General features: G+C 45.7%; 1 protein-coding gene across 2 annotated transcripts in view; it reads right to left on the bottom strand.

Annotated features, from left to right (window-relative positions):
• slc25a22a (solute carrier family 25 member 22a) overlaps nucleotides 1-19,795 on the bottom strand; it is a 146,519-nt gene that overhangs the window by 14,937 nt on the left and 111,787 nt on the right. For both annotated transcript variants that reach the window (XM_086007645.1, XM_086007646.1), the window contains exons 6-9: nucleotides 16,115-16,233; nucleotides 12,410-12,596; nucleotides 9,542-9,696; nucleotides 3,417-3,492 (exon numbers count right to left, since the gene is read on the bottom strand). In XM_086007645.1, coding sequence (XP_085863771.1) covers nucleotides 3,417-3,492; nucleotides 9,542-9,696; nucleotides 12,410-12,596; nucleotides 16,115-16,233 — 537 coding nt within the window. The remainder of the gene's footprint in view (nucleotides 1-3,416; nucleotides 3,493-9,541; nucleotides 9,697-12,409; nucleotides 12,597-16,114; nucleotides 16,234-19,795) is intronic.

The following is a 19,795-nucleotide window of genomic DNA, read 5'->3' as shown; positions in this document are numbered from 1 at the left end:
ATCTGGAACATTACATTTCAAGTCTGATTTGGTGGAGGTACAAAGACCGGTAAACAGGTTACCCGACATGAATAATGTTGGTATCTCCATGGCAATTGTGTAAGGGCTGATATACAGCCAGACCATGGCAAGTTTCAAACACACACCAACAGGGCAAAGTCACTCAAACCCAGGTGTTATACCTTGCAGTGGAATCAGTGCCCCTCCCCACAAACACCCATACCGTTTCCCATGCAAGTCAAATCAACAATGCGGTCATTTATAGTGCTATTAAACAGGTTGTATTCAAAACTACATCACAAGGTTTTCATTCACTTTCATCAACTTTTAAATTAGGATCATTATCTTGTACGTGGTAAGAATTGATCTAAGAGGAGGCATATCGGGTTATAATCAACAATAGAGTTACTAAATAACAAAATATATTGGAATATATACATTAATAATGGCTTGATGATTTTAATAAAACATTATCTTATGCTCATGGACCCAGTGAAACTTGATAGGTTGAAGAGCTAGTAAATCCGGATTAGTATTAGTGAGTGTCAACAGGCATTGGTCGAGGAATATGCATCCACAGTGCTATTCTACATTAACAGCTGCGTCGAGGTCGTCACGACCCATAAAAATATCAGGACATACCCCAACCAGAAACCCAGGATGAACGGAGAGGTCCGCTCGCTGTTGAAAGCACGCGACGCAGCATTTAAATCTGGCGACGCAGCGGCTTACAGTGCAGCTAGGACCAACCTAAAAAAGGGTATCAGGACTGCCAAAAGGAAACAGACACTGCGGATAGAGGATCATTTCCACAACAACTCGGACCCCCGGCGCATGTGGCAAGGCATCCAGTCCATCACTGACTACAAGGGCAAAAACACCAGCCCCCCGGTTAGCGATGCCTCCCTTCCGGAGGAGCTTAACAACTTCTACGTTCGCTTCGACAGGGACAACAGGGAGCCGGCTACCAAAGCCTTGCTACCCCCGGAAGACCAGGTGCTCACTCTGTCGACCTCCAACGTAAGGGGTGTTCTACGCGGAGTGAACACACGAAAGGCTGCTGGACCGGATAGCATCCCTGGACGGGTACTCAAGGAATGTGCTGATCAGCTGGCTGATGTCTTCACCGCCATCTTCAATCTGTCATTGGCCCAGGCAGTAGTCCCTACATGTTTCAAGACCGCTACCATTATTCCTGTGCCAAAACAAACGGCTGTGACGTGCCTGAACGACTATCGACCTGTCGCACTCACACCCATCATAATGAAGTGTTGAGAGAGACTGGTCCTGGCTCACATCAAAGCCAGTGTTCCCGCCTCTCTTGACCAACACCAGTTTGCCTATCGTGCAAACAGATCAACAGAGGATGCAATCACAACTGCTCTACACTCGGCACTGAATCACTTAGATGGTAAAGAGACCTACATCAGAATGCTGTTCATAGACTACAGCTCAGCATTCAACACTATCGTCCCCAACAAGCTGGCCACCAAACTCCAAACTCTTGGCCTGAACACTTCCCTCTGCAACTGGACCCTGGACTTCCTAACAAACAGACCCCAGTCTGTCAAATTAGGTAACCACACCTCCCCCCGCCCTGACCCTGAACACGGGGGCCCCACAAGGATGTGTGCTGAGCCCCCTCCTCTACTCCCTCTTCACCCACGACTGTGTGGCTGTTCATGGTTCCAACACCATCATCAAGTTTGCGGATGATACCACGGTAGTAGGCCAGATCACCAACAACGATGAGTCAGCCTACAGGGAGAAGGTCCAGCATCTCGTGAAGTGGTGCGCCGATAACAACCTGGCCCTTAACATCAAGAAAACCAAAGAAATCATTGTGGACTTCAGGAAGTCTAAAGGCGGAAGTCACACCCCCATCCACATCAATGGGGCTGTGGTGGAAAGGGTGGACAGCTTTAAGTTCCTCGGAGTCCACATCACGGAAGACCTCTCCTAGTCCCTCAATACCTCCTCTCTGGTGAAGAAGGCCCAGCAGCGCCTATATTTCCTAAGGAGGCTGAAGGGATGTAACCTGTCACCCCTGATCCTCTCTAACTTTTACCGCTGCACAATAGAGAGCATCCTGACGAACTGTATCACAGTATGGTATGGCAGCTGTAGCTACTATGACCGGAAAGCCCTGCAGCGGGTAGTCAAAACTGCCCAACGCATTACCAGCACCCGGCTACCGACCATAGAGCACATATACCAGAAACGCTGTTTACGGAGGTCACGGTCCATCATCAAAGACCCTACCCACCCCAGCCACAGTCTGTTCGCCCTCCTGCCATCTGGGAGACGCTACAGATGCATTCGCACCCGTACGACCAGATTTAGGAACAGCTTCTTTCCCAGGGCTGTCATCCTACTGAACTCCACAAATAAACTCTAAAGCCTGCACATCTGCCAATGCACTTTATTATGGTTATGTTTATGTTAATGTATTACAAGCCAAATGTATGTTGAATGTTTAAATGTCTTAATCTAAATGTACACTCTCAGGAGCCGCAAGTCTACATTTCGTTGTACTGCACTTGTGCACTAACAATGACAATAGAAGTTGATTTGATTTGATTTGATTTGGTCTCCTGCTGATGTTAATCTTAAAGTAAATTAGCCCAAGTATAAGTTTCAGGCCAAGAGGTAAACTTGGGATGCAAAAGTAACCTTGCATAGACAGTAATATCTTCAACTTTTAGTAACTCAAATATCCTTCTGTTACCTTCAGATTATAGTTTACTGCCACACAAAGCAAACTGATTTGGACACTGCAGCATCAAATCATTCGAAATATTAATCACAACTTACATGGTTAACATCATTTGCCCCTGCCCCTACTTCAGGTCATTTGAGAATGTGTCATTTTCAGACTGGATTACTCCAATGATCTCCTGGCCGGCCTCCAATCCTCCAAATCCTCCTCCAATTTCATCCAAATCTCTGCAGCACCACATTCTATCCCACACCAAGTCCTGTTCATTCAGCATCCCTCTCATAGCTCACTTACTTCCCAGTTTCACAATGCCTTAAATTTAAAATTCTGTTAAAATCCCTCCATGGCCTCACCCACTCCTTATCTCTGACCTGTTACAGCTCTACAAGCCCCTGCCCCCATCTTTATGATTCCGGCATCTTATGCACCCCTCTGCCCCTTCAACCCATCTTTGGCAGCTGTGCCTTCAACCACCTAGGTCCCAATCTGTGGAATTCCCTCTCTGCACCCCTCTCCACCTTTAAGATTTTCCTTAAAACGCATCACTGACCAAGCTCTTCGTCAGCCATCCTAATCTCTCCTTTGCCTTGGCATCAGTTTTATCCTCATGCCCCTGTGACATGCCGTGAGGTATTTTTCTATGTTAAATGCATGATATAAATGCAAGGTGTTGTTAATTAGAAAGATTAACTATTACCTGGTGCAGTCTATTATTCCTGAGTATGAGTCTTCATTAATTCCTCTTTGAAGAGATTGAAGTCTTGTCTTTATTACTGATGAGGAAGAAAAGAAGAAAAAGTTTTTACTGCAGGTAACAAGAGTAGGAATTCCATATACCAAATTAGCTTCGACCCCGTCTCTCATGTTGGTGTACAGTTCCGGGAATGCAGACTGCGCATTTGGCCACTCTCGATGTGTGAATCCGGACACTGAGTGCTGGAAGGTTGATTATCACAGCTGAGTCTCATCGTGTCCTTTCAATATTGACATACACTGACTTTCCAGAGGAATCACATAGTAGCAATTAGGACACGGAATCCTGGGTGATTTTCCCTTTTTTAGCACCGAGGCCAACTGTGATGTCCCTACTGCTGCCCTGCTGAGAGCATCTCACTTTTTTTTTTTATTCGTTTATGGGATGTGGGCATCGCTGGCAAGGCCAGCATTTATTGCCCATCCCTAATAGCCCTCGAGAAGGTGGTGGTGAGCCGCCTTCTTGAACCGCTGCAGTCCGTGTGGTGAAGGCACTCCCACAGTGCCGTTATGTAGGGTGTTCCAGGATTTTGACCCAGCGACGATGAAGGAGCGGCGATATACTTCTAAGTCAGGATGGTGTGTGACTTGGAGGTGGTGGTGTTCCCATGCGCCTGCTGCCCTTGTCCTTCTAGGTGGAAGAGGTCGCGGGTTTGGGAGGTGCTGCCGAAGAAGCCTTGGAGAGTTGCTGCAGTGCATCTTGTAGATGGCGTACACTGCAGCCACGGTACGCCAGTGGTGGAGGGAGTGAATGTTTAAGGTGGTGGATGGGGTGCCAATCAAGCGGGCTGCTTTGTCCTGGATGATGTCGAGCTTTTTGAGTGTTGTTGGAGCTGCACTCATGTAGGCAAGTAGAGAGTATTCCATCACACTCCTGACTTGTGCCTTGTAGATGGTAAAAGGCTTTGGGGAGTCAGGAGGTGAGACACTCGCCGCAGAATACCTAGCCTCTGACCTGCTCTTGTTGCCACAGTATTTATGTGGCTGGTCCAGTTAAGTTTCTGGTCAATGGTGATCCCCAGGATGTTGATGATGGGGGATTCAGCGATGGTAATGCCATTGAATGTCAAGGGGCAGTGGTTAGACTCTCGCTTGTTGGAGATGGTCATTGCCTGGCACATTTGTGGCGCAAATGTTACTTGCTACTTATCAGCCCAAGCCTGAACGTCTTGTTGCATGCGGGCATGGACTGCTTCATTTTCTGAGGAGTTGTGAATGACACTGAAGACTGTACAGTCATCAGCGAACATCCCTATTTCTGACCTTATGTTGGAGGGAAGGTCATTGATGAAGTAGCTGAAGATGGTTGGGCATAGGACACTGCCCTGAGGAACTCCTGCAGCAATGTCCTGGGGCTGTGATGATTGATCTTCAATCACCACAACCATCTTCCTTTGTGCTAGGTATGACTCCAGCCAGTAGAGAGTTTTCCCCGATTCCCATTGACTTCAGTTTTACTAGGGATCCTTCATGCCACACTAGGTAAAATGCTGCCTTAATGTCGAGGGCAGTCACTCTTACCTCACCTCTGGAATTCAGCTCTTTTGTCCATGTTTGGACCAAGGCTGTAATGAGGTTGGGAGCCAAGTGGTCTTGGCGGAACCCAAACTGGACATCAGTGAGCAGGTTATTGGTAAGTGCCGCTTGATAGCACTGTCGATGACACCTTCCATCACTTTGTTAATGATCGAGAGTAGACTGATGGGCGGTACTTGGCTGGATTTTATTTGTCCTGCTTTTTGTGGACAGTTTTCCACATTGTCAGATAGATGCCAGTATTGTAGCTGTACTGGAACAACTTGGCTAGAGGTGCGGCTAGTTCTGGAGCTCAAGTCTTCAGGACGATAGCCGGGATTTTGTCAGGGCCCATAGCCTTTGCTGTATCCAGTGTGCTGAGCCATTTCTTGATATCACGTGGAGTGAATCAAATTGGCTGAAGACTGGCTTCTGTGATGTGGGGACCTCAGGAAGAGGCCGATATGGATCATCCACTCGGCAGTTCTGGCTGAAGATGGTTGCAAACGCTTCAGCCTTGTCTTTTGCACTCACGTGCTGGGCTCCACAATCATTGAGGATGGGGATATTCGTGGAGCCTCCTCCTCCCGTTAATTGTTTAATGGTCCACCATCATTCACGACTGGATGTAGCAGGACTTGAGCACAGTTGTGGATTGAAGTACAGGTAGACTACCCTTTATCCGAACTTCCGAAAACCGAAACCCTCTAAAAACCGAAGGTTTTTTCGTTCAGCATAAGTCGTGCGCACGACCCCGACCCCCGCCGCCGACCCCCCGCCGACCCCCCACCCTTTCGGATAAGGGATAGTGTATCCTTTATCCGCACTTCCGAAAACCGAAATCCTCTGAAAACCGAAAGGTTTCGTTCAGCGTAAGTCGTGCGCACGACCCCGACCCCCGCCCCCGACCCCCCGCCGACCCCGACCCCCGCCGACCCCCACCCCCGACAAATTTCCCAGTCTTATAAAATACCTTCTGAAATCCGAAATTTTCCGAAAACCGAAACACGGCTGGTCCCGAGGTTTTCGGATAAAGGATAGTCTACCTGTACTGCAATCTCATTAGACATACTGCTTTCTACTGGGCACTTTGTCACTCTCTGGCCTTAATGCTGACTTCAACAACTTCAGACCTTAACCGCAGCGCCCACTTTCTCTCTGACAGCACATACTGGCCTAGTAGAATGGCCACACCAGTGCTTCTGGGGATAGTGGAGGGAGCAGGTGGGTGCTTGGAGTGGGAATCCCTCTTCCATTGGTACACCGCCGACGGGGTGGTCTGCACCCCTGGTGTTGACCTGCCTTTTTCTTCCCCCAGACTCCTGGGCCACTTGAGCCTACTCCGCTTTGCCAGGTTTTCATGCATCCCTCTCCACTTTAGATAACCTGCTTTTATTCACACATTCTCTGGGTCTTGTACATGTCTTTTATTTCTTCATTTTCTCTTATCGTGCCTCCTTTTGTCTTACACTATCATGTCTGCAAGTTAACCATCTCCAGTTCTGTAATAACCCCTTTATAGCTCATTCTTTCTCTTTTCTTGTGCATGTGTTTTTTCTCCTGTTCCCTCGATCTGTTTCTTCTGATAAGCTGCTTATCTGTAATACCTTCAGATTCTGATCAAGGGCTATGTCTGAAACAAAAACTCCCATTGGCCAAGAAAATAGGGAATGTAAAAGTTTAGCCTGTGTATAAACCGTAATTTACACGGGCTGGTGTTCAAACGGTCCACAGTTTTCCAAACTTCTTAGCATGAGTCGTCAAAAGCCTGAACCCATTCAGTGGTCCGGGCTCACTGCCATGTCCTAATACTAGACACACAATACATCAGGCTGTGATTTACTCTGGTTACAATGCAAGTTAATCCAATGGAGCTGGGTTGCCGGCTTTGCCCAGATCCCAAACTGAATGCGCTCAGGACAGAAGCAAGGAGGTGGCTTCAGCTCTGATGCTTTCTTTGCTGATGATAAAAAAAAATTGAATTAAAATCTCATTTACTACCACCACCACATCATAAGACACTGAACCAAGTGAACTTCTATTTTTCAAATGAGGCTTTCGTGAGGAAAATGTCCAGAAGTGAATAAAAATCATTTGCTTGGAAAAGAGGAAAACAATGAGGGAGGGAAAAGCTGACGAGCAGCTTCAAAAAGCTCGCAGTCTGATAAAAGCTGAAAACTCAAGAACAATAGTGTCCCATTTCCTCACGGTAGAACGGAATTTAATATGGTAGGTTTGCAGCTTCTATACTTAAGTAAGAAAAATTCTATACAGGAGCCATAAACGTTAATGGGATCTGCAGTAACTGTGTCTCTAAGGTAGAACAGCAGCTTTCAGTGCCAAGTGATTTTTTTTTTTTTTTTAAATAGTGAAACCTTATGTACAATTTTTGGACAGCAGAGGTTAATGCTGCCTAGTCAGAGGTTTTTTTTAAATTGGCAATTATAATCATGGAGGCATTTAAAAAAACGAATTAAATATGATCCAGACTTGCATCTTGCTCAGCCACAATTTCTACTTAACGAATAAACTTCTATTGCTCTCCGAGCACAGGCATTCCAATGAATGGAACGTTCTGTTCTTAAAAAGGTCTAAAGTGCATTCATTCTCTGCACGGTCCATCGGGCAGTCCTGATTATCTGCTCAGTGCTAATAATTAACCACAACAATATCAAGTACATCTCCGAGATTATTCACACACCAGAGCTGAAGCAAATCAGGATCAAATGAACACAAATCACAGTCTCTTAATCTAGTACATTCTTTTCCACCATCTTAAAATGGTGGAACTTCTTACTTCCAGCAGTTTTCCTTTTTCCCTAAGATCTACAAGGTTGGCTCATAAGAACATAAGAAATAGGAGCAGGAGTAGGCCATTCGGCCCCTCGAGCCTGCTCCGCCATTCAATAGTTTCATGGCTGATCTGATCTTGGCCTCAAATCCACTTTTCTGCTTGTTCCCCGTAACCCTTGACTCCCCTGCAGTTCAAAAATCTGTCTCTCTCAGCCTGGAATATATTCAATGACTCAGCCTCCATAGCTCTCTGGGGTAGAGAATTCCAAAGATTCACGGCCCTCAGAGGAGAAATTCCTCCTCATCTCCGTCTTAAATGGGTGACCCCTTATCCTGAAACTATGCCCCCTAGTTCTAGATTCCCCAACGAGGATAAACATCCTCTCAGCATCTACCCTGTCAAGCCTCCTCAGAATCTTATATGTTTCAATAAGATCACCTCTCATTCTTCTAAACTCCAATGAGTATAGGCCCAGCCTGCTCAACCTTTCCTCATAAGACTACCCTTTCGTCTCAGGAATCAACCTAGTGAACCTTTGCTGAACACCCTCCAATGCAAGTATATCCCTCCTTAAATAAGGTGACTAAAGCTGTATGCAATACTCCTGGTGTGATCTCACCAACGCCCTGTACAGTTGTAGCAAGACTTCCCTACTTTTATACTCTATTCCCCTTGCAATAAAGGCCAACATTCCATTTGCTTTCCTAATTACTTGCTGTACCTGCATGCTAACTTTTTGTGTTTCATGTATGAGGACATCCAGATCCCTCTGTACCGCAGCATTCTGTAGTCTCTCCATTTAAATAATATTCTGCTTTTCTATTCTTCCTACCAAAGTGGATAACGTCACATTTTCCCACATTATATTCCATCTGCCAAATTTTTGCCCACTCACTTAACCTATCTATAACCCTTTGCAGACTCTGTGTCCTCCTCACAACTTGCTTTCCCACCTATCTTTGTATCGTCAGCAAATTTGGCAACAGTACACTCGGTCCCTTCATCCAAGTCATTACTGTAATATAGATTGTAGACCTTAACCCCAACATCACATAATCACTATTTCTTGATTTGTCTTGTCTGCTCTTCTACTCTTTTCAACCTTGGTGGAATCTGGCACTATCGCCTAAATCTCTCGATAATAATAAATCTTTGCTCTGAGGTACAGTCATACTTCAGACAAGATTTTTTTCCTGTTCGGAGGGTACAGAACAGCAGAGCTGGGCAGACGGTGGGGTAGTACAGTGTGTTAGCACACTGTTCTAGATCTCTGCAACACAGGTTCAAATGCAATCCAGACCGATGAGACAGAAATTATTATTTAAGTAGTTTCAAAACCTTTTATAATGTTGAGAGGAAATATGGGCACAGCAGCCAACAAAAATGCTCAGTTTTCATTTCACAGGGCTGACAAATAAGGAAATTGGGACAGATACTGAGACAAACAGATAGACATCCACAGACATATTGGAGCCTTCAAGGCTGATTGCTAGATTTTTGTTAGGTAAGGGTCTCAAAGGATACGGTGCTAAATTGGGTAAATGGATTTAAGGTACAGATCAACCATGATCTAATTGAATGGCGGAGTAGGCTCGAGGAGCTGAATGGCCTACTCCTGTTCCTACATTCCACAGAGAGAGGAAAAAAGTGTTCATGGACAGAGACAGATGGCCAGATCCATGACAAGGCAGACAGCGGTGAAAAGAAGCTGGATTTCCCTGCAACTTTTCACTGGACAAGAGAGGAGAATGGTGCCTTACCATCACAAGGATTTACTACTACAGCAGCTGTGCTGCCTGCGATACAGCCACTGATGAAGGAAACATAAAATGGAGCTCTCTCATCTGGATTCTTCTGTCCCAGCTTGTTAAGGTTAGCAAACAGTGGGAAATAGATGCTGGAGAAAGGAACATCCCTTTAAATAAACAGAATAACGTTAACCAGAGAATACTAACACAACAGACCTTACACCTTTTCTTTTATCTCAATGTATATGATAATTTATGGTTTGTTCAAGTAACTTAAGTATCAAGTACTTAATCAAATTAAAATTGGACACTGGAGAGTTTATGGAAGTATTTTGTCCCCAAATTAAAATTTTGCTTTGATGAAACTATCAACTCAGCTGTGAAGATGGAAGACATGATAGCATAGTTAATATTTAAAAGGTCTGGAAAGATAGAGTAGCTATTCAAACGTGACTGGCTGGAGCTGTAAATACTGAAGTAAATCAAAATCAACACAAGAGGTCACTGAACCGTCTCAAGGAATGGCTCAAATAGCATTTTACAGGAGGTAAATAGCTCTCAATATATTTTTTTCTGCTCCCAGTTCTGTCCTCACAAGATGCTTTCCACTGCATTCAAAGAGGGCGAGCTGATTAGTGTCATGGATTACTCCACAATTTGGCGTCAATATCATTCTAGAATTAGATGGGAAGTGTGTAATTATCTCCCTATAACATGCCCTCCTCCCCACACAGCCCTACACTGAGTAGCTCAACTATGGAACTCCGGCACGGACTCGATGGGCCGAATGGCCTCCTTCTGTGCCATTATGACTCATTCATGTGAGGCCTAAGTATGTAACCAATAGACTCCTTCCCCACCACTGAATTCAACCTGAAACTAAGTAGATGTTGGGTCACCAAATTATAAGGAAAGGCCATTCTTGGTCAATGTGCTGCACTAAAGACACTTTATTTTACTACCCCTTCATCCAAGAACTTGCTTCCAGCCCTCATCCAACATCATTCTGTAACCAGGCAACAAAAGTAGTTTGGTGCCATTTGCCCACTGATTATAAGCCTCTCTTGGGAAAAGCACCTTGGTTTCCATTTATTGCCTCCCCCCATCAGGGTGACCGAGATTGGGAGCTCAGTGTGTGAAAAATTGACCCCCAACTACTCTTACGACCCCTTGTACACAGAGGATGGCAATGGATGAGGACCAAGTAGGTTGCCTGTGTGCTTGCCTTGTTGGCTGGTGACTGGTACATAGCAAAATAACCCCCTTCCCTCAGATTAATAGCTCAATGAAGCATGCACGCGATATTAACTGCAACAGTAAACTGAACATGACAATACAAAAAGACTGTAACCAATACCTAAGGTACACTGCACCATCAAAATAATATGCACACAGTAATTTGTATTGTTAAATCAGGCATGGTGTTATGCCCATGGAAGGAGCATTCATGTTAATCAGTCTGAGAATCCTTCCACTATTTCACGCTGCTCTCTAAGGAAACAACAAGAGTTATGACCAGGATCCGCTTTGATGCTTCATACAGTCGAATAGCCTCACAGACCCTGTCAAGGCTCGTGTATCAAGAATAACCACTTGGTTGACAGAGTGGCTGGCATCCGTGGAACCATGGTAAGGAGTCAGGGTCACTAGGAAAATCAAGGAGAAAATTGGGAACAAAAAGACAGAACCCCATCATCATTAGCCCTTTTAAAAGTGAATCTACTTCAAACCCCCCCATTTACTTGTATTTCTGCTGATATTTTGGGGAATATTTTTTAGCTTATAGTGTGAGTATTGTTTGACATTGCTGGATGAGAGATTGCCTTTTGAGAGGCAAATTATTCGTCAAATGTGAGGGGGTTGCACCAACAGTCTCATGGTTGAAAAACGGAGTTAACAGCAGTATCTCTACTGGTGTAAATACACCTTCCTCTCACCATCCCAGCCAGTTTACTTAATTGGGTCATCAGCATTGACAGTTCATAGAAAAATATTTTTAATAAACTGATTACAATCAATTCAAGTTCATTTTATCTGTTTGGGTTTCAATGCTGATGGAGAGACCTCTTTAAAATCTAAATGCTAGTGTGTATAACTCTGCCTTTTCATCGACTCTTCATTGAAACGGTTTACTCATGGCGCTGGGATCTGATGGCTGAGAAGTATTTGAACTGTTAGTTGGTCTTCAGTATGACTGGCTTTTATGAATCACTTGGTGAAGTATTTTGATAACAGTCTTTGAACTGTGCTCATTTGGTGTGTTCTTTCCTGGCTAAGGCTGACAGTTTTTCACTGGCACAGCCAGGCTTTTGAAATTGCTGCCAGTTGACTCACTGACCTATATTGGTTCCCAGTTGCCTCAAATTTAAAATTCTTATCCTTGTGTTTAAATCCCTACATGTCCTCGCCCACCCCGCCCTATTTCTGTAACCTCCGCCAGACCTACATCCCTCCCGAATTCTCCGTTCCTCTGACTCTGGCCTCTTGTGCATCCTCCACTCCACCATTGGAGGCCGTGCCTTCAGCCGCCTAGGACCCAGGCTCTGGAATTTCCTCCCTAAACTCCTCCACCTCCTCTCCTGCTTTAAGACCCTCCTTAAAGCCCACCCTCCCAATAGCCCCCTCCTTTCACTCAGCCTCTATTTCTTTGATTACACCTCTGTGTATGCCTTGGAGCGCTTTTCTATGTTAAAGGTGCTACATAAATGCATTGTTGTTGTATGACTCAGTACAAACTCAGTTGCCTTTATCAGCCTCTGGTTGAGCTAAAATCATGCAGTACAAACGTGTCATGAGCTTTAAACTGATACTGGGTATAATTTGATTGCATGTTGCTGTGATTAGTCTACACTATGTACATATCATATCACATGTTGTTACCTTAGCAATGTTGCCCCCAAGCCTTTGTAAAGGCCGGCAATTCCTTTGCTCCTCAGCAGCTCTTTGGTGATCTGTGTAGCAGTCTGGTGGGATTTGATAGTGGAGGTAGCGTGGCTTGTGCTGGAGATGGGGCTCCCCGAGGGGGAACTCGACACTGCCTGGGCTGCCATCAGCTTCTGTTGGGCTGCTGCATTTAATCAGACAGAGAAAGTAGGTCAGTTACAGCAAGCAGATTAAATAAGCCATATCACGTAGCACAATAGAATACTTCAGTGTCAATGAATGAGCACCATGGTTTTCATCCCTTCACCCCCATCCCCTCCTGAAGGTGCTAACTCATGGTGGGGTACAGTTCCACAGATACTCCATCTAAGTGGCCATTCTTCATGTGTGGGCCCATGGTGTCAGTAGGCTATTCAGCGATTGCTGTCCTCACAAGTAATGCTGATACTGTCCTCGCCCAAGACACTTTCCTGTTGGAGTCACTGGATAAAGATCAGGAGTGGGAACCCCAGCTTTTTGTTTCAACTCCCCAGCCCAAAGTGTAAAAAGCTTTCTAGCAATGAATTATATGCCAGAAAAAGTAACATTAAGATGTCTGAAAAACAACTACCCAGTGGGGAAGCATTAAATATAAATGCCTCAATGTGTGTTATTTGTTTTGGTAGATTTCATTTTGGAAATGAAAAAAAAGGCAATTCTGCACATTTAATATTAGTTTGCAATATTCCACATTCAAAAGTCACAATATCAGTTCTGGTCAGTAGTGATTAAATGCACAGCAGGGAAGTTACTGGGGAAATTCAGGGCTCAAGGAGTTAGTTACAGTTCTGATTAGCTTGGCAGTTTGCCATATTAAAATAAAATACATTAGTCATACACTCTTTGACTGTCCACAACAAAAACTAGAAAGCAGCCCTCCTCCCAAGCACCCCTGGTGGCTCAGGTGGTACAACAGTATGTAATTCAGACATAAAGGGGTCAATTTTCCTGGAGCCGTCAGGCGGGGTTTCAGGCGTGTGGGGGGGGGAAATCCCGAATTTGGGGGTCCCCGACACCATCCCGCCCAAAACCCCACCCTATGCAAGTTTTGGGACGGCAGGTACCCACCCCGCACTGGGACCCGCCGAAACCAGGCGGGGATTAGTGCCAATTAACTGCCTGATAACAGGTAGTTAACAGGCAGTTTTTAGCATAATCCCTATTTTGAGGGGTTTCGTGTGGGATTCCCGACGGCTCCAAACCACGCCAGGTTAGAGCAGGCGGGCCGTCGGGTTGAAGGAGTTGGAGGGGTTGCGATGTCGGTGCTCAGGTGAGTGATGGGTGCATGAGTGCAAAGGTAAGTGTGTTTGGTGTGTCTAAAGTGTGTAAAGAACTTTTACTTACCTGTACTTACCTTAACAGCCTTTCTTCCTGTAGCTGTCGGGAGCCCATCACTCAGCCAGCACTTAAAGCTGAACGGCTGCAATCTGTGAAAAGTGACAGCCTTCACCTTGGAGTGCTGCGGAGAGTTCTAACTGAGTCTGTGCAGAAGGACTCATGTTAGAACTCAGACTGTCAGTGTTTCACAGCTTCAAGCAGCTGTGAAACACTGATATTTCATCTGTCATGAACTCTTGACAGATGAAATTGCAGCCTGTGACATCAACTGTTGCCGGGTGGCCCTTAATTGGCCTGCTGAGCCCGCTGGGCAGGCTCAACAAGGTCGATCAAGGGAAAATCGCGCGGATTGGCTGGACGTCAAAGTAGGCGGGTCTAAAACCCGAAAGTTGTAGTCCCGCCTTCTTCCCGACAGCTTCAGGAAAATTGACCCCAAAGACTACAAAATCCCAGCTTTCATTGCCAGTCTGTATTGAGTTTACTGATCTAAGTCAGGGCAGCGGTGGGGGTGGGGCTATGATTGGCTAACACCCCTCCTAAACCAGCTTACCACTTCTAATCCAGTGACCCCTGTTGGAAGTGCACATATGTGGACGTCAGGTTGGGACAGGATTGGGGTTGGCAATGATGGCCCTTGCAGTTGAATAGCCTGCTAATACTCAATGTCTAGATTCACATGTAAAGAATGGCCACTTGGGTGCTGCTGTTGCTGATAACACCTATAGAACCAATACCCCAAGTGAGAGCCCGCGGCTTCAGCAGAGAACGTTGAGAAGGCAGCGAGTTAACAAGAAATTGTTGGTTCGGTTACAAAACGGGCCTAACAAAAATAGTTTTGAGGCATCCTCCAAAAGATCAGTATCGCTATGTGACTGTTAAAGTAGCCAGCTCTGGTTAGAAGCATTCCTGAAGGTTTCATCACTTGACCGCTCGCCTTCAACTGCCCTACTCCGTCAAACAGTCTTTATTTCCATCTCCAATATTTTTCTAACTAATAAACGGAAGTGTTCAAAGAAATTTTTTTAAAACACACTGGCCTAGAAATTCACTTTGGGGCGGCCAGCTCGCTCGCGCCCAAAAGTTAGCGCTGGGCGGGGAGCCATTAGCGATCGTCAGATATTCAGTGTTTGCGCCCCAATTCGGAACCGGGCGCTATACCAGGGTGTGCCCGCCTCCGCTTGGGGCGCTGACACTGAATTTCAGCGCTCTTGGCGCCGCTGCGGAGCGGCAGGCTGCGGTGCTGCAGGCCTCCTCCTTCTCTTAAGGGGGAGCTGCCTGCAACGGGGAGATCACCGCTGGAGAGTGCCGGCAAATGAGCCCGGCACCACGGAGAAGTGCCGGGTTCGCGGAAAGCAGCCGGCAATGCCGCGGGGGGGGGGGGGGGGGTGGGTGGAGGAGGCCAGGGAAGGAGGTGCGGGCAGGCGGCCGCCGAAAAAGCGGCCGGCCGCACCTTCCCCTTTAAAGCGTCCCACTAAGGCTACAGCACGGCCCCGTTTTCTGGTCGCTGTTTGCGGCCGCTTCAGAGGAGGCGGCCGCTACTAAATATGGGGATCGGGCCGGTTTCGGGGCGGAACCGGGGCACTGCGCACACCGATGACATCATCGGTGCCGGCGCAGCACTAACGGCTACCGCCGCCAATACCGCTGCGCTGAATATCAGCGCAAACTCATTTTTGGCGCAGAAGCCCTCTTTAGGCGGTAACTGGCCGCAAAGCTGGCAGCGCCTTAATGAATTTCTAGGCCACTATTTCTTTTTATAGCCCCTATGATTTTTCTCCCCGGTTACTTACAGGCGTACCCAAGAGACTAATCTTTAATAAAAACAGAAAATGCTGGAAATACTCAGCAGGTCAGGCAGCATCTGTGGAGAGAGAAACAAGAGTTAACGTTTCAGGTCGATGACCCTTCGTCAGAACTAGAAAAAGTTGGAGATGGAGCAGGTTACCATTTTTGCTTTTGCCTTACACCATCATTCCTTTTGTCTCTTAATCTCTCCTGCCTTCTATCCCATCACAGACCTTTCCTTTTGTTCTTTCCTCCTCTCCCCCTTTCCCTGCCTTTATTCTTATTTATAATCTGTTATATCTCTAACTTTTCCAGTTCTGACGAAGGGTCATTGACCTGAAACATTAACTCTGTTTCTCTCTCCACAGATGCTGCCTGACCTGCTGAGTATTTCCAGCATTTTCTGTTTTTATTTCTGATTTCCAGCATCCGTGGTATTTTGCTTTTGGACTAATCTTTAATTCCTGGAGACTCTAGGCCAATCCTGGAGGGTTGGCGAACCTAGTTACTGTACACATTCCCTTTTTTACTGCCACGTACCGAGACGTCCTGCATCCTGCAGCTGGATCTTCAGCATTTCCATAGGGGTGGTTACAATAACCTGACAGGTCCCAGCACCACAACCTGCCAGCATCTCCTTGATCAAGGTCAGCTTCTTCCTACAAAAGGAAGCAAAAAAAAAAAGGTAACAGCGAATCTGGTGATAAGCACTGAAAATTGAGCCTCTTGCATGACAGCAATTGCTTGATGGGTGCAATCAAAATCTAGCTCTCTTAGTGCTCCGCTAAAGGTTTATTTTGAGAAATGGAAGCGGATCATTTCTGGCATTTCTATTTTTGCACTCAAGGGCGGGAATATCAGTTTCTATTTTGGTCAGCCAGTGTAAGCTTCAAGCGCAGGCACAGTGGGGGTTAAATGCCATGTAAAGCTTTCCGTGTACCATCTCCTTAAGCACTTTCAATTTATTGCCAACCAATGCTGCAGTATGCGCTGGGGACTCGTGACGCTTCCGCATAAGATGCTTGGTGCTGTTATAGCGGGGCGCATTACATCCCATCAGTCGGAGCTGGAATTCACGCCAGGATTCAGAACTGACAGGGCAGTATGCTAATCCACTCAACCAGCCAGTTTTGGGAGTTTTAAAGGAACCAGCATCACACCCACAAAAGTAACTCCTTTTACAGTTTTGTATTTTGAAACACTATTTTGTATACGCAAAATACATCCTTATCACAGCAGTATGAGGTACGTAACTATAATAAGCGGCTGTAGATTGGTTGAAGGCAGCAAGTGATTTACAGGTGATGGAAAACATAAACCCAACTGATCAGAAAAAACCCTCCAAATATTCAAACAATCCACAGAAAGGGACAGAAACAAATCAGGTATCCACAATGGAATACCCCAGTGGCTTGATTGAAAAAAAATGGGCAAACTGTACAGGGGCAAGAAAGTTCCTATATTTTCCTTTAAGTGTTGTCCTTGAGTTTAAAGTCAGTAGTCTGATCCTATTGTTAGATGTGGATAAAATAAAAGGTAAAAGGTGCACAAGAGAAAGAAATGTTTATTATCAAAACCAACGTGAAGAATTGAAAACATCCCTCACATGGAGGGCTACTGTCCTTCTGCTACTGGCTGCTTTACTTCGGAAACGTAAAATCTTGTGTTATGTCCTGTAAGATGATCTATAGCAGGTTATGGATCATCAACGGGCTGATGTGTCAAGGGAGCTCAGTATACTTTAATATAAAGCTCTCTGACATGCTGGTTACAGCATTTCCTCCTCAGCGATTTCTAATACAGCACACAAAGGTCCCCAGATTCTGGGTTGATTATATCTTGTACTCCAGTGATACAATTATTTTATAAATCAACAAGCTCGCTCCCCTCCCTCCCTCCCAATCTAGTACTCGTGCAGGACTTTGTTCGGTGATCTTCAAACATTACTGGGCTTAACATCTGCCATTCCTATTTACACCTCTTCTAGACTCACCTTTTGTTTCTTTACTTGTCCCATTACCATCTCCTTCTGCTTTGTACTATCATACCTTTTGTCTTTTAATCTCTCCTGCCTTCCACCCTATCACAAACCTTTCCTGTTGTTCTTTCCTCCCCGCCCCCACTTTCCCTGCCCCTGCACTTGCTTAAAATCTGTTACATCTCTAACTTTTTCCAGTTCTGACTAAAGGTAATCGACCTGAAATGTTAACTTTGTTTCTGTCCCTGACCTGCTGAGTATTTCCAGCATTTTCTGTTTTTATTATCACTGGTTTATATATTCTTTTCCTCCCCAGTTCTCTTGTATGCTAAAGGTGCTGACTCTTGTTGGAGCACAGTTCAACTGGCACTGGCAACACTCTGGTACTTCATACAAGCGTCCGTGCTTCTTGTAGGAGCCTAGGTATGATGACCAGCCTATTTGACTATGGAAGGTCATAACCGTCAAACCCAATCCTGCCTTCACTGATACCCGCACACATGCATTTTCCAGAGGAGTCATTGGAGAGTGATCAGGAGCAGGAATGTTGTATTATGTTCCCATTCCTAGCTCAGACAAGCGGAGGCAAATTTTAGCATCCCATCTGAGATCAGTTAGCTCAGCAAAGACAGAGTATTGAAGATGGGACCTTCTAGGGTTGTGTCAGTATCTCACTAGATGTGAATTTATCTCACATTTTTTAATAGAAAGTTCTGGTTATTGGGTTGTATCCAATTCATATCTTTTGAATAGCCACTGAGGATAAAGAAGATCTTCACCTCTACTAAATGATACTCGGTGGGAAGGGGTGGTATCAGTGGAATGGCTGAGATATCAGAAATGCAGCTTACGGTCAGAAGAGGGATTTTGGAAGTTGCTATGATATAAATTACGAGTTTCTTTACTTAGGTAACTACGACCACTCAGGGACTTAAACCACTTCTGTCAGCTGAACACGAGAGAGAGTCCGAAAGGCCTTTTACCAGGGAAACATTTCCTCAAAGGCAACATCAGCAGCCTGCGCATATCTGAATGAGAAATGGATGCAGCATCCAACCGGGAGTCACGAGGAAGCACTGAAGCAGAACCAAGGAGCCGGGGCCACAACTCTTTTAGCTCCACCTTGAGAATCCCGCTTGCATACTACACTGGTACTCCATTTGAGTCAAGATTATTGACAATGGTACAATCATGTCACCTCAAGGCAAGTCATAGGAACAGCTGACAAGATGCATTTGAAATCGCCATGAACCATCCGCAAGACTATGAACGAATAAATACAACAACTTTAATTTATATAGTGCCTTTAACGTAGTAAAACATCCCAACATGCATCATTGGTAGCAGTCATCGTGGAGGCGAAGTCCTGTCTTCACACTGAGGACACCCTACATCGTGTTGTGCGGCACTACCACCATGCTAAATGGGATAGATTCAGAACAGATCTAGCAGCTCAAAACCGAACATCCATGAGGTGCTGTGGGCCATCAGCAGCAGAATTGTATTCCACCACAATCTGTAACCACATGTCTCGGCATATCCCTCATTCGACCATTACCATCAAGCCAGGGGACCAACCATGGTTTAATAAGGAGTGTAGGAAAAACATGCCAGGAGCAGCACCAGGCGTACCTAAAAATGCAGTGCCATTCTAGGGAAGCTGCAACACAGGACTACATGCTAAAAAGCGGAAGCAGCATGCTATAGATAGGGCTAAGTGCACAATCAATGGATCAGATCAAAGCTCTGCAGTCCTGCCACATCCAGTCGTGAATGGTGGTGGACCATTAAACAACTAACGGGAGGAGGAAGCTCCACGAATATCCCCATCCTCAATGATGGTGGAACCCAGCACCAGAGTGCAAAAGACAAGGCTGAAGCGTTTGCAACCATCTTCAGCCAGAAGTGCCGAGCAGATGATCCCTATCGGCCTATTTCCAAGGTCCCCACCATCACAGAAGTGAAAGAAATGGCTGAACGCACTGGATACAGCAAAGGCTACGGGCCCCGACAACATCCTGGCTATCGTGCTAAATACTTGTACTCCAGAATTAGCCGCACCTCTAGCCAAACTATTCAAGTACAGCTATAACACTGGCATCTATCCGACAATGTGGAAAAATGCCCAGGTATATCCTGTCCACAAAAAGCAGGCCAAATCCAATCCGGCCAATAAACAACCCATCAATCTACTCTCAATCATCAGCAAAGTGATGGAATGTGCCATCGATAGTGCTATCAAG

This window comes from Somniosus microcephalus, chromosome 15 (assembly GCF_052327205.1).
Source record: "Somniosus microcephalus isolate GS21.2 chromosome 15, FLI_Smic_1.0, whole genome shotgun sequence".
Lineage (NCBI taxonomy): Eukaryota > Metazoa > Chordata > Chondrichthyes > Squaliformes > Somniosidae > Somniosus > Somniosus microcephalus.
Note: the sequence above shows the minus strand (reverse complement) of the source record. Positions and strands in the feature narration are given on the sequence as shown.